Raw genomic sequence first — 13,575 nt, 5'->3', positions numbered from 1 at the left:
TGTTAAGCTCAATGCCAAGTCCCTTTTAATTGCAATGTATGGTATCTTTGCCTTCTTTTCTAGCATGGGGATTAGTACACATAAATTTAAACCAAAGAAGACACAGTAGAAAGAGCAGACTCCTAGCTAGCTATGAGACCCCAGGACTGGCAAGTAAGTCCAGCTTTAGTTTATACTGTATAAAATAAGAGGATTTGATTTTAAAGTCTAAGCTGAAAGAGATCCTCTAAGGATAATGGTAAGAAAAGCAGTTTTAGAATATTTTGGTGATGTAGAAGAATTCAGTTCCTTTTTGGGTTGGAGCCTAGGAGTCTAAGGATACCCTCTATTTAAAGGATTTTTTTGGTAACAACTGTGGTCAGAAATACTTTTTTTCTATAACTAGTTACAAGATTGCCTCTAGTGTTTTCAGTGTTTGGGCATGTTTTGGTGTTTCTAAGTAAGCTTACAGGCTTTCACAAATGACTTGACAGGATTCTGTATTTGACTCTGAAAACTACTTTTGAGTATCTAGTCTTTTTTCCTTCTCCCTCTCTTTTTCTCACTAAGTATTTATTCCATTTAATTCAGCAGAAAAACCTGTATGTAGGTTGAGTCTTGAGATTGTGAGGGCTGTGTTATTGTTATTCTTGCTGTTGTTTTCTTTTCTGTTCTGTTTCCTTTAAAAATCATTTCATTCCCTGGCCCAATTTGCAATAAAAAAACAGCATTCCAACAAACGAGGTCCTTATGGATTTTTTAAATTACTTTTCATTATTTATTAATCAACTTATTGTTTCTTACATGCTTATATAATATATATATTATATAATTATATGTATTATATAATATATCCTCAAAATATATTAATGTTCTTTGTGGGGATTCTAAGCTTAATTAATAGAAGTATACTCCATTTCATTAAAGATTAAAACTTTCAAGTCTTGAAGTCAAAGTGCAAAGTGCTTCCCTAAATATCAATTTCAAGATAGATATTTCCCTCTGTATGTGTGGGTTCTCCAGATAAACAGAACCAATAAGTGTGTGTGTGGGTGGAAAGAGAGGGATTGACTGATTGATTGGTTGATTGATTGATTTTTAAAGAGTTGACTTATACAGTTATTGAGACTGGCAAGTCCAAATCTGCAGGGCAGGCTGGTAGGCTGGAGACCCAGGAAAGAGTAATTGTTGTATCACAAGTTAGAAGTCAGGCTGGAGGCAGAATTCCTCCTTCCTATGGGATAGCAGACTTTTTCTCTTAAGACCTTCAACTAATTGCATAAAGCCAACCCACATTATGGAGGGGAATGTGCTTTAGTCTGCTGACATAAATATTAATCTCATTTAAAAACACTTCACAGTAAAATCTAAACTGGTGTCTGGGTACTGTGGCCTAGCCATGTTGGTACATACAGTTAACTATCACAGTGTGTACACAGGCTCACTACAAATCCACCTAGTCATGGAAAATATCTGTAGATATATATTTGTATATATTAGGTAGATATTCTTTAATGTGTATGTGGGTATATGTACATAGATATGTACAAGATAGATATTTGTGTGTGTGGGGGGGGGGGTTATATCTATATAGCCAAATAAATATTGTCCATTCAGAAATAATATATATGAGTGTATGCATATATTTGTGCAAAAGATATCTACAAACGTTAAAGTATTTTAATTTACAATATCACTATCTAAAAATGACACAGATTAGGTGATTTGGAATGTTAGATATATTTTATTAACATTCCTCTGTATGGTAATTTTTTTTCCCCAACACAGTGCTCTCATTGAGTACTCGGCACAAGCAGCAGAGGCCTGAAGAATTCTAGTAGCTGTTGTACTTTTAGACCTGACCTGAAATAATTTCTGCCATCCTAGTTCATGAAGTAATACACACACTGAAAAATTCCTCTGAGGAAAGAGGAAATTTTCCTGTTTAAAATACACTGAAATAATTACATCTCAGATTTTGCAATGAAAGAGAAGACTGTTATATGCTGATCTATATGTGGACTTTTTAATTTAGATTTTTAAAGAGCGAGAAGAAGATCTGAGGCGTTTGTCTCGCCCATTGGAATGTTCTTGTTTCCGAACATCTATCTGGGATGAAACTCTTTATAAGGTGTGTATGTTTCCCTGAGCTCCCTTATTTTAAGAACATGAGAAAAAGCTAAAAGGGTATTGTCAAAAGATTTTAAACTGTCATACCCATTTAGATGTGTTGAATTAAAAAAAGAAAAAATCTACAATAAATTGAAAAATATCAAACTTAACCTTAAGAGATTTTGGTTTTGATCTTAAATTGTGTTGAGATACCTACCAAGTCACACTGAATTAGCCAGTTTTATGATGATTAATTTGATACTGATGTTTGTGACAGCAGAGGTTTCACTGACCATCATCCATTGTGACCTGTTGTGGTCTCAATGCTGATTGGAGCTGTATCTAATATTCAGGTACCTCTTCAGGATATAAACTAGTCTGCCCCGGTTTGGATGACATTAGAATAACAACATTTAGGGAAGAGATTGGAGAAGGGAGTCTTATAATGAGATACTTTATGCCTAGAATATGGTAGCTTCAACTTTCATGCCAAACTGGGGACTAGCATTCTTTCAACCAGGATTGTTTCCATTGCTGGAATGAATACCATACTGCTTGCAGTAGTTGTAGAGGTTACAACAGTAGCTGTGTTATGAACTAAGCTGAAATTACCTTATTAGCACATAGGCTCCTTATCCTGCTTCCTCTCTTTCTCCTACGAGATCTAGTGATTTGAAAGACTGGCTTCTTTGGGGTCCTTTCGTGGTCAGACCTTTCCTTCAGACTGCTGCTAGTATACATTGACAAGTCTGACTCTGGATGGGAAAGCATCCTTCTCTGTCATTGGTAGCAACAGCCTCAGTATCAACTGCATCTGACAAGTATCTACAACCAGAGAAGCACAGAAACCTGATTTGCCAAGGAGAAAAACCAATGGACATTAAAAATAGCCATTGATTTATTTTTTAAACTAATTCATTTTTTCCCAATATTATGTTGACCCAGCCTCACTCTAATAACAGATCATTTTGAGATACCTGTCTAGGAAATACTGCTCTAGATTAATTTGGGCCGAATTTCTCTCAAAGCCTTATTCCCATAGAACAGGTAACCGTGAATAAGGATGGACATGACGCACTGATAAGAACCAACTGCGGTGTGAAGGATGGCAATACATAACACGACCAAAGACAATTGGCTAATCACAACACTGCTGTGAGTGACAATGTCTCTGCTGTGGTTAGCTTTGGTGCCTTCTCCAAGGTAAATTCAGCAGTGACATTAACACCGACCTGGGAACTTGGAACCTGAACCCCCATGCTTAAGTAATAAAACTAATTGGAACAGAGACATAGCACTACTATCTCTTACATCAATGTTGCATAGAGCTGACTTAAATTTTTATATTGTTTTATTCTGCAAGCACTCATTGCATATCTGCTTGATGTTTTTGGACACACAAATGACTAAGACCAGGTTCCTGCCCTCTAGTAGGGGAGAGAAGAACATTGTACAGCTTACTAGACAAATTGGAAGAAATTATTACAATGGAAATGCAAATAAAAGAGCCTTAAGAGACTAGAGGGAGGGTATGGTTAATTCCAACTCCTTACATAAGTCATACTTCTCTGGATGAAGTCTATGTAGGGAAACACACCAATGGACCATTTTTAATTCAATTGGATCAATAATTTATATAGCTGACAATAAGCCTTTTGGAATGATAATGCCACTAATTTCTCTTGTAATTTCTTTTGTATGTTATCCCGTTGAGGGGAGGGGCCATTTTTCCATGTGACTCTAATATTTTTAGAAAATTGATTCTTAGATTTATGTTAAATACAGCATTATTAAGTTCTGATCTTTAGAGCAGTCTGCATTATGGGACTTAAATATTTGTTGAATGGCTGGATTAGAAACTTTTTATTTAGCCCAGTAAATCAGAGTTTTCAATTATTCCTAAGGCAGATGTGGAATTAAATTATTATTTTTTTAATTATCAATGGAAAGAAGTTTCTCCAGCATTTTATGTGTTTGAAACTTAAAAAAATTCCAACTGGAAGATAAAAATCAAATATTAGCTTCATTTTCTCATTTTATTTGTGTTATATCATATTTGTTACCAGTATTTGTTTGGGACTCAACTATTACCATATTTTGCTGTCGATATGTTGTAGTGTACTTACTCATTTGCAAAGGTCTGGGACTGGCTACCTGTTAGTAATATTACACTGTACTTCTGTTCTGTTAGGCTTGGTCCAGCATTGTTTATCAGTTGATTCCCAATGTTCAGCAGCTGGAAATGAACCTAAGGAATTTTGCTGAAATTATTGAGGCTGATGAAGTGCTTTTGTTTGAAAGAGCTACTTTTCTGGTGAGAAATTTCTGCTCTGCAGATGTACTTTACACTTAACCTTCTTCTGTCCAGCAACAGAGAACATGTTGCTACTTTCAGGAAGAACCTTTTTTCCCTCTTCTCATTACATCAGCATGTATAACCTTATTTACAAAGTAGTGTTAGCAAGGGACATGAAAGAAGTTCTTTGGTGTGTAACTCTTTAGTAGTTAGTAAAACATATTTTTACAATATTGCTAATAATTCATTTGTGTTAAAGGATTCCTAATTTCCTATTGATTTTTATTGTGAAATGAGGGGTATTTTCCTTTTGAGAAAATTCTCATCCCACTCCTTTCTCCAAAAGACTGATTTGAAGACTTTTAACATGGGAGACCTGTAATGGTCATCTCAGTGACATAACTAAGAATTCAGACAGAGAGGTGGAAGGGGAAAGAGGCACGTTGGTATTTTTATTTTTCTTACATAAATTCAGCTTAACTATAGAGCCTACTGTGTATATGGCCCTGAGGGGGATGCAATAATATATTTATAAGTAAAATTTTAAAGAACAATAACAAACTAATTTGAGATGTCACAAAGCACTGCATAAGTAATTGCTGATCAGTTTAATAAATATAACTCTAAGAGCAATTCACAGTAAATAATTTATTTCTGAGCTTTACCAATGCCTGGTGATTTGATTGATTGATTGATTGCCTCGTGATTTTAAAACACATTTCTAAATCTCTCTGAGCTTGATTCCCCTTCTATAAAATGGAGATAATATATCTATATCATAAGTTTATTGTGTGGGTTAAAATGAGACAATGTAATGTTAAGCCCTAATGCAAAGCTTAACATGTAGTTGGCAAACTATTAAATGTTGGTTCCTTTTGCTGTTAAAACAGAGGGCAGAGAATGCAGACTGTTATTTTTACTCCTTCCTTTGTGGAAACATTTGTAACTGTAGCCATGTTTGTGAGTCGACTTCCTTCTAAGTGGTACAGCTGTGGCAAGGAGTCCTAACTAAAGTGTCTTTCTGCCTCAGCCCACTGGAGGGGTCACTTCCTTACAATTATACTATCCTGCGTCCTCTTTTGCTGATAATGTAAAAAGCAACAAACAAGTGAGCTATTCTGATCATCTTGGTGTGCACGACATGGCAGAATCCTGCTTTCAGTCGTATTATCCTGCCTTATCCACCAGATGATCATAGAGGTTAACCTAATATAAGCTCCCTATTCCTCACTAACAGTAACAGGTGGCCCTGGTTTCTCTTGAAGACCAAGATTAGTTGTGATGGACCATTTTCACTGAGGGGGTTGAAGTCAAGCAAGGAGAACCTGTTCCACCATTGGTCTAGGAATTACCTTTTGAAAGTTTCACATGGTTTCAGTAAATTGTCCTGTGAATTTTCTTCTGGTGAGCAACTCAACTTTTGCTTCCTACTAGAAACTTTATATCTGAATATTCAGCCTGTAGGAAATACATGGTTTTATTAAAATCTGAAAGTATTAGGGGAAATATTTTTAGCTAATATGGGTGTCCATTATGAATAAGTTCATTTATAAATAGTAAATCCTCAGAGATGGGAATCCTTTAGTTAAGATTTTTGTTGTTGTTTATGCTTATTTTATTTATAATTTTTTAAATGTTTAATTCCAGTTAACATACATGTTATATTAGTTTCAGGTATACAGTATAGTGATTCAACAATTCCATACATCACACTGTGCTCATCACCACAACTGCACTCCTTAATTGCCATCATCTGTTGAATCCATCCCCCCACCCATCTGCCCTCTAGTAACCATCAATTTGTTCTCTATAATTAAAAGTCTTGATTTGTCACTCTTATTTTTTCCCTTTGCTTGTGTGTTTTGTTTCTTAAATTCCACATATGAGTAAAATCATATGGTATTTGTCTTTCTCTGATTGACTTATTTTGCTCAGTATAGTACTCTCCAACTCCATCCATTACAAATGGCAAGATTTTATTCTTTTTTCTGGCTGAGTAATATTCTGTGTGTGTGTGTGTGTGTGTGTGTGTGTGTGTGATCTTATTATCCATTCATCAGTTAATGAACACTTGGGCTGCTTCTGTATCTTAGCTATTGTAAATAATGCTGCTATAAATTTAGGGGTGGGTGTGTTCTTGTATTATTTGGATAAATACCCAGTAGTGCGATTCCTAGATCATAAGGTAGTTCTATTTTTAACTTTTTGAGGAACCTCAATACTGTTTTCCAGAGTGGCTGCACCAGTTTGCATTCCCACCAACAGTGCAGGAAAGTTCTTTTTCTCCACATCCTCACCAACACCTGTTGTTTCTTGTGTTGTTCATTTTAGGCATTCTAACAGGTGTGAGGTGATATCTCATTGTAGTTTTGATTTGTATTTTACTGATGATGAATGATGTTGAGCATCTTTTCATGTGTCTGTTGCCCATCTGTATGTCTTTGGAGAAATGTTTGTTCATGTCGTCTGCCCATTTTTTAACTGGATTATTCATTTTTTGGGTGTTGAGTTATATAAGTCTTTATATTTTGGGGCTGTTAATCCTTTATCAGATTATGTCATTTGTGAATATCTTCTCCCATTCCATAGGTTGCCTTTTAGTTTTGTTGATTGTTTCCTTTGCTGTGCAGAAGCTTTTAATTTTGATGTACTCCCAGTAGTTTATTTTTGCTTTTGTTTCCCTTGCTTCAGGAGATATATCTAGCAACAGGATTGTGTGACCAATGTCAAGGAAGTTACTGCTTGTGTTCTCTTCTATAATTTTTATGGTTACAGGTCTCACATTTAGGTCTTTCATCATTTTGTGTATGGTGTACAAAAGTGGTTCAGTTTCATTCTTCTGCATGTTGCTGTCCAGTTTTCCCAATACCATCTGTTGAAGAGACTGTCTTTTTCCCATTATATGTTTTTTCCTCCTTTGTCAAAGATTAATTGACCATATAATTGTGGATTTATTCCTGGATTTTCTATTCTGTTCTATTGCTCTTTGTGTCTGTTTTTGTGCCATTACCATACTATTTTGATCACTATAGCATTATAGTGTAACTTGAAGTCCAGAATTGTGATGCCTCCAGCATTGCTTTTCTTTTTAAGATTACTTTGTCTACTCAGGGTCTTTTATGGTTCCATGCAAATATTAAAATTGTTTCTTCTAGTTCCATGAAAAATTCTGTTGGTATGTTGATAGGGATTTCATTAAATGTGTAGATTGCTTTGGGTAGTATGGACATTTTAACAATATTTGCTTTTCCAGTCTGTGAGCATGCAGTGTTTTTCCATTTCTTTGTGTCCTCTTCAATTTATCTTATCAGTGTTTCATTGTTTTTATGGTACAGGTCTTTCACCTCTTTGGTAGGTTTATTCCTAGGTATCTTCATATTTTTTTTTTTTTTAAGATTTTATTTGTTCATTTGAGACACAGATAGAGCATGAGCAGGGAGAGAGGCAGAGGGAGAGGGAGAATCAGGCTCCCCGCTGAGCCAGGAGCCCAGTGTGGGGCTTAATCCCAGGTCCCTGGGATCATGACCTGAGCTGAAGGTAGACGCTTAACCATCTGAGCCACCCAGGCGCCCTCTTCATATTTTTGTTGCAATTGTAAATGCCCATGTGGGGCTTTTGTAATTTCTCTTTTTGCTGCTTCATTATTGGTATATAGATGTGGAAGAGATTTCTGTACACTGATTTTGAATCCTGTGACTTTAATGAATTTATCAGTTCTAGCAGTTTTTTGGTGCAGTCTCTCGGGTTATCTGTATATAGTATCCTGTCCTCTGCCAGTCATCAATGTTTTACGTCGTCTTTACCAATATGGATGCGTTTTTTTTTCTTTTTGCTGTCTGATTGCTGTGGCTAGGACTTCCAGTGCTATCTTGAATAAAAGTGTGAGTGGACATCCTTTTCTTAATCCTGACTTCGCGGGAAAGCTCTGTTTTTCCACATTAAGGATGATATGGCCTTTATTATGTTGAGGTATGTTTTCTGTAAACCTACTTTGTTGAGGGGAAGGAGCAAGATGGTGGAGGAGTAGGAAACCTAAATTTCATCTGGTCCCAGGAATTCAGCTAGATAGGTCTCAAACTATTCTGAACACCTACAAACTCAACAGAAGATCGAAGAAAAGAATAGCAGCAACTCTATGAACAGAAAAGCGACCACTTTATGGAAGGTAGGATGTGTGGAGAAGTGAATCTGAGGTGATATTTGGGAAGATAGACCGCGGGGGGAGGGAGCCTCCCTCAGTGGGCTGACAGCAAGTGATAGAGAAGTGGAGCACAAAATCAGAACTTTTAGAAGTCTGCTCCGCTGAGGGATGTCGCTCCAGTGGCTAAGCGGGGGGTGGAACCCTTGCTGGGACAGTGTGGTCTCAGGACCCTTGGGGTCACAAAAGACCGGGGGTGTCTGAGTGCAGCAGAGCTCCCAGGTATTGGAGCAGGGAAGCCGGCTGCAAAGATGGAGCTGAAGAGTGGGCTCTCAGCTCAGGGTTGCCATAAACCATGATTCACAGCACAGTTGGGCCACTACTCTTCGAGCAGGGACCCAACAAGCGACAGAGCCGAGGAGACTCCCCTTCCTCCCTTGGGAGGAGTGGCATGGAAATGCAACACAGGAATCTGCTAGGTTTGGAGACTCCAAATGGGGTCGTGTTCCAGAGATAGAAATACTCGGTCACAGGCCGGGTGAGCATGGAGTGCATCTGGAGACTGGGGAGACAGGACTGTTTGACTGCTTTTTTCTGCGGGCTCACTGAGGAGTGGGGCCCTAAGTTCTTGGCTCCTCCTTGTGGAGATTGGGAGGCCACCATTTTCATTCTCATCCCCCAAAGCTGTACAGAAAGCTTGCAGGTAACAAAAGCTACACAGAACAAACCTGAGCAGAATACCTAGCCTGGCCCTTGACAAAGGTGGTGCAATTCCGCCTTGGGCAAAGACATTTGAGAATCACTCCAACAGGCCCCTCCCCCAGAAGATCAACAAGAAGAGCCAGCCAAGACCAAGTTTACCGATCAATGAGAACTGCAGAACTCCAGCACTAGCGGAATACAGCACATAGAATTCATGGCTTTTTTCCCCATGATTCTTTAGTCTTTCAAAGTTCATTTTTTTACTTTTCTTTAATTTTTTCTTTTTCTATTTTTTTTAAATTTTTTTTCCCTTTTTCAAACATCTTACTATTATCCTCTTTTAAAATCTTTTTTAATTTTCATTTTAGAGTCATATTCTATCCCTTCATTGTAGTTAACATTTTTTGTATATATATGTTTTTCTCTCTTTAAAATTTTGGGATACAGTTTCTTCTAACAGACCAAAATATACCCTAAATCTCTAGTGTATTGCTTGTTCTAGTCTCCTGCCTGATCACATTCTCTCCTCTCTTTTTTTTTTGTTTTTTTTCTTTAATTTTTCTTTTCTTCAACCAACTTATCAATTCCTTTTAGAAAATCTTTTATAATTTTCCTCTTTACAGTCATATTCCATCCTTTCATCGTATTTACCCTTATTTTTGTATATATATGTTTTCCTTTCTTTAAAATTTTGAGAGGCAGTTTCCTCTAACCAAAATAAGCCCAAAATCTAGTGTGTGGCTCTAATCTATTCACAATCTGATCATATTCTTTTGTTTGTTTTCTTATCCTTTCTTTTTCCCTGGTTTTACTGGTCTCTTCTGGTTTGTTTAGTGTATATTTTTCTGGGGTCATTGTTACCCTGTTAACATTTTGTTCTCTCATTCATCTGTTCTTCTCTGGACAAAATGACAAGATGGAAAAACTCACCTCAAAAAAACGAAGAAGAAAAAAAAAAACGAACAAGTAGCAGCACCGACTGCCAAGGACCTAATCAATATGGATATTAGTAAGATATTAGAACTAGAGTTCAGAATGACGATTATAAAGATACTAGCTGGGTTTGAAAAAAGAATGGAAGATACTAGAGAATCCCTTTCTAGAGAAATAAAAGAACTAAAAGCTAACCAAGTGGAAATCAAAAAGGCTATTAATGAGGTGCAATCAAAAATGGAGGCTCTAACTACTAGGATAAATGAGGCAGAAGAGAGAATTAGTGATATAAAAGACCAAATAACGGACGATAAAGAAGCAGAGAAAAAGATAAGCAACTACTGGATCATGAGGGAAGAATTTGAGAGATAAGTGATACCATAAGATGAAATAGTATTGGAATAAGTGGGATGCCAGAATAAGAAGAAAGAGAGGGGGGCAGAAGGTATATTGGAGCAAATAATAGCAGAGAACTTGCCTATTTTAGGGAAGGACATACGCATCAAAATCCAGGAGGCACAGAGAACCCCACTCAAAATCAATAAAAATAGGTCAACACCCTGACATCTAATAGTAAAACTTACAAATCTCAGAGATACAGAGAAAATCCTGAAAGCAGCTTGGGACAAGAGATCTGTAACATAATACGGTAGAAACATTAGATTGGCAGTAGACCTATCCACAGAGACCTGGCAGGCCAGAAAGGACTGGCATGATATCTTCAGAGCACTAAATGAGAAAAATATGCAGCCAAGAATACTATATCCAGCTAGGCTGTCACCGAAAATAGAAGGAGAGATAAAAAGCTTCCAGGACAAACAAAAAAGAATTTGCAAACACAAAATCAGCTCTACAAGAAATATTAAAAGGATCCTCTAAGCAAAGAGCCTAAAAGTAACGTCGACCAGAAACGAATAGAGACAATATACAGTAACAGTCACCTTACAATCAATACAGTGGCACTAAATTCATATCTTTCAACAGTTACCCTGAGTGTAAATGGGCCAAATGCCCCAATCAAAAGACACACGGTATCAGATTGGATACAAAAAAACAAGAACCATTGATATGCTGCCTGCAAGAGACTCATTTTAGACCCAAGGACACCTCCAGATTTAAAGTGAGGGGATGGAAAACCATTTACCATGCTAAGGGATATCAAAAGAAAGCTAGGGTGGCAATCCTTATATCAGACAAATTAGATTTTAAAACAAAGAGTATAATAGATAAGGGAGGACACTATATCCTGCTTAAAGGGTCTGTCCAAAAAGAAGATCTAACAGTTGTAAATATCTATGCTCCTAACAGAGTAGCCAATTATATAAGCCAATTAATAACTAAAGTCACAGAAACACATGGACAACAATACAGTAATAGTAGAGGACTTTAACACACCCCTCACTGAAATGGATAGATCATATAAGCAAAAGATCAACAAGGAAATAAAGGCTTTAAATGACACCCTGGACCAAATGGACTTCACAGGTATATTCAGAACATTCCATCCGAAAGCAACAGAATACATATTCTTCTCTAGTGCCTATGGAACATTCTCCAGAATAGATCACATCCTAGCTCACAAATCAGGTCTCACCCAGTACCAAAAGATTGGGATCATTCCCTGCATATTTTCAGACCACAGTGCTTTGAAACTAGAACTCAATTACAAGAGGAAAGTTGGAAAGAATTCAAATACATGGAGGCTAAAGAGCATCATACTAAAGAATGAATGGGTCCACCAGGAAATTAAAGAAGAATTTAAAAAATTCATGGAAAGAAATGAAAATGAAAACACAACTGTTCAAAATATTTGGGATGCAGCAAAGGCAGTCCTAAGAGGAAAGTATATAGCAATACAAGCCTTTCTCAAGAAACAAGAGAGGTCTCAAATACACAACCTAACCCTACACCTAAAGAAGCTGGAGAAAGAAGAGCAAATGAAGTTTAAACCCAACAGGAGAAGAGAAATAATAAAGATCAGAGCAGAAATCAAGGAAATAGAAACCAAAAGAACACTAGAACAGATCAACAAAACTAGGTACTTGCTCTTTGAAAGAATTAGTAAGATTGATAAACCCCTGGCCAGACTTAACACAAAGAAAATAGAAAGGACCCAAATAAATAAAATCATGAATGAAAGAGGAGAGATCACAAACAATTATAAGAACATATTATGAGCAATTATATGCCAGCAAATTAGATAATCTGGAAGAAATGGATATATTCCTAGAGAAGTATAAACTACCAAAACTGAATCAGGAAGAAATAGAAAACCTGAACAGACCCATAACCAGTAAGGAAATTGAAGCAGTCATCAAAAATCTCCCAACAAACAAGAGCCCAGGGCCAGCTGGCTTCCCAGGGGAATTCTACGGAGCATTTAAAGAAGAATTAATACCTACTCTTCTGAAACTGTTCCAAAAAGAGAAATGGAAGGAAAACTTCCAAACTCATTTTATGAGGCCAGCATCACCTTGATCCCAAAACCAGAGAAAGACCCCATGAACAAAGGGAATTACAAACCAATATACCCAATGAACGTGGATGCAAAAATTCTCACCAAAATACTAGCCAGTAGGATCCAACAGTACATTAAAATGATTATTCACCACAAACAAGTGGGATTTATTCCTGGTCTGCAAGGTTGGTTCAACATCAGAAATCAATCAATGTGATACAGTACATTAGTAAAAGAAAGAACAAAACCGTATGATCCTCACAATAGTTAAAAAAAAGAATTTGACAAAGTACAGCATCTTTCCTTGATTAAACTCTTCAGAGTATGGGGATAGAGACTACGTACCTCAATATCATAGAAGCCATCTATGATAAACCAACAGCAAATATCATTCTCAATGGGGAAAAAGAGAGCTTTTCACCTAAAGTCAGGGACAGGGCAGGGATGTCCACTATCACCACTGCTCTTCAACATAGTATTAGAAGTCCTAGCCACAGCAATCAGACAACAAAAAGAAATAAAAGGCATTCGAATCGGCAAAGAAGAAGTCAAACTCTCACTCTGTGCAGATGATATGATACTTTATGTGGAAAACCCTAGACTCCACCCCAAAACTGCTAGAACTCATACAAGAATTCAGTAAAGTGTCAGGATATAAAATCCACAGAAATCAGTGGCATTTCTATACACCAACAACAAGATAGAAGAAAGAGAAATTCAGGATTCAATCCCATTTACAATTGCACCCAAAACCATAAGATACCTAGGAATAAACCTAACCAAAGAGGCAAAGGATCTGTACTCAGAAAATTATAGAATACTCATGAAAGAAATTGAGGAAGACACAAAGAAATGGAAAAACGTTCCATGCTCATGGATTGGAAGAACAAATACTGTGAAAATGTCTGTGCTACCTAGAGAAATCTACACATTTAATGCAATCCCTATCAAAATACC

At 36.8% G+C, this 13,575-nt stretch overlaps 1 protein-coding gene across 5 annotated transcripts in view; it reads left to right on the top strand.

Annotated features, from left to right (window-relative positions):
- RRAGB (Ras related GTP binding B) overlaps nucleotides 1-13,575 on the top strand; it is a 41,661-nt gene that overhangs the window by 21,105 nt on the left and 6,981 nt on the right. For 4 of the 5 annotated variants that reach the window (XM_031028504.2, XM_006733586.3, XM_006733587.3 and 1 more), the window contains 2 exons: nucleotides 2,015-2,110; nucleotides 4,283-4,405. The exons of the other annotated variant lie outside the window; for it this stretch is intronic. In XM_031028504.2, coding sequence (XP_030884364.1) covers nucleotides 2,015-2,110; nucleotides 4,283-4,405 — 219 coding nt within the window. The remainder of the gene's footprint in view (nucleotides 1-2,014; nucleotides 2,111-4,282; nucleotides 4,406-13,575) is intronic. 5 annotated transcript variants of the gene reach the window in all.

The sequence above is a fragment of the Leptonychotes weddellii genome, chromosome X (assembly GCF_054177405.1).
Source record: "Leptonychotes weddellii isolate Sample4059 chromosome X, ASM5417740v2, whole genome shotgun sequence".
Lineage (NCBI taxonomy): Eukaryota > Metazoa > Chordata > Mammalia > Carnivora > Phocidae > Leptonychotes > Leptonychotes weddellii.
The sequence above is the reverse complement of the archived record's forward strand: the minus strand, read 5'-3'. Positions and strand labels throughout refer to the sequence as shown.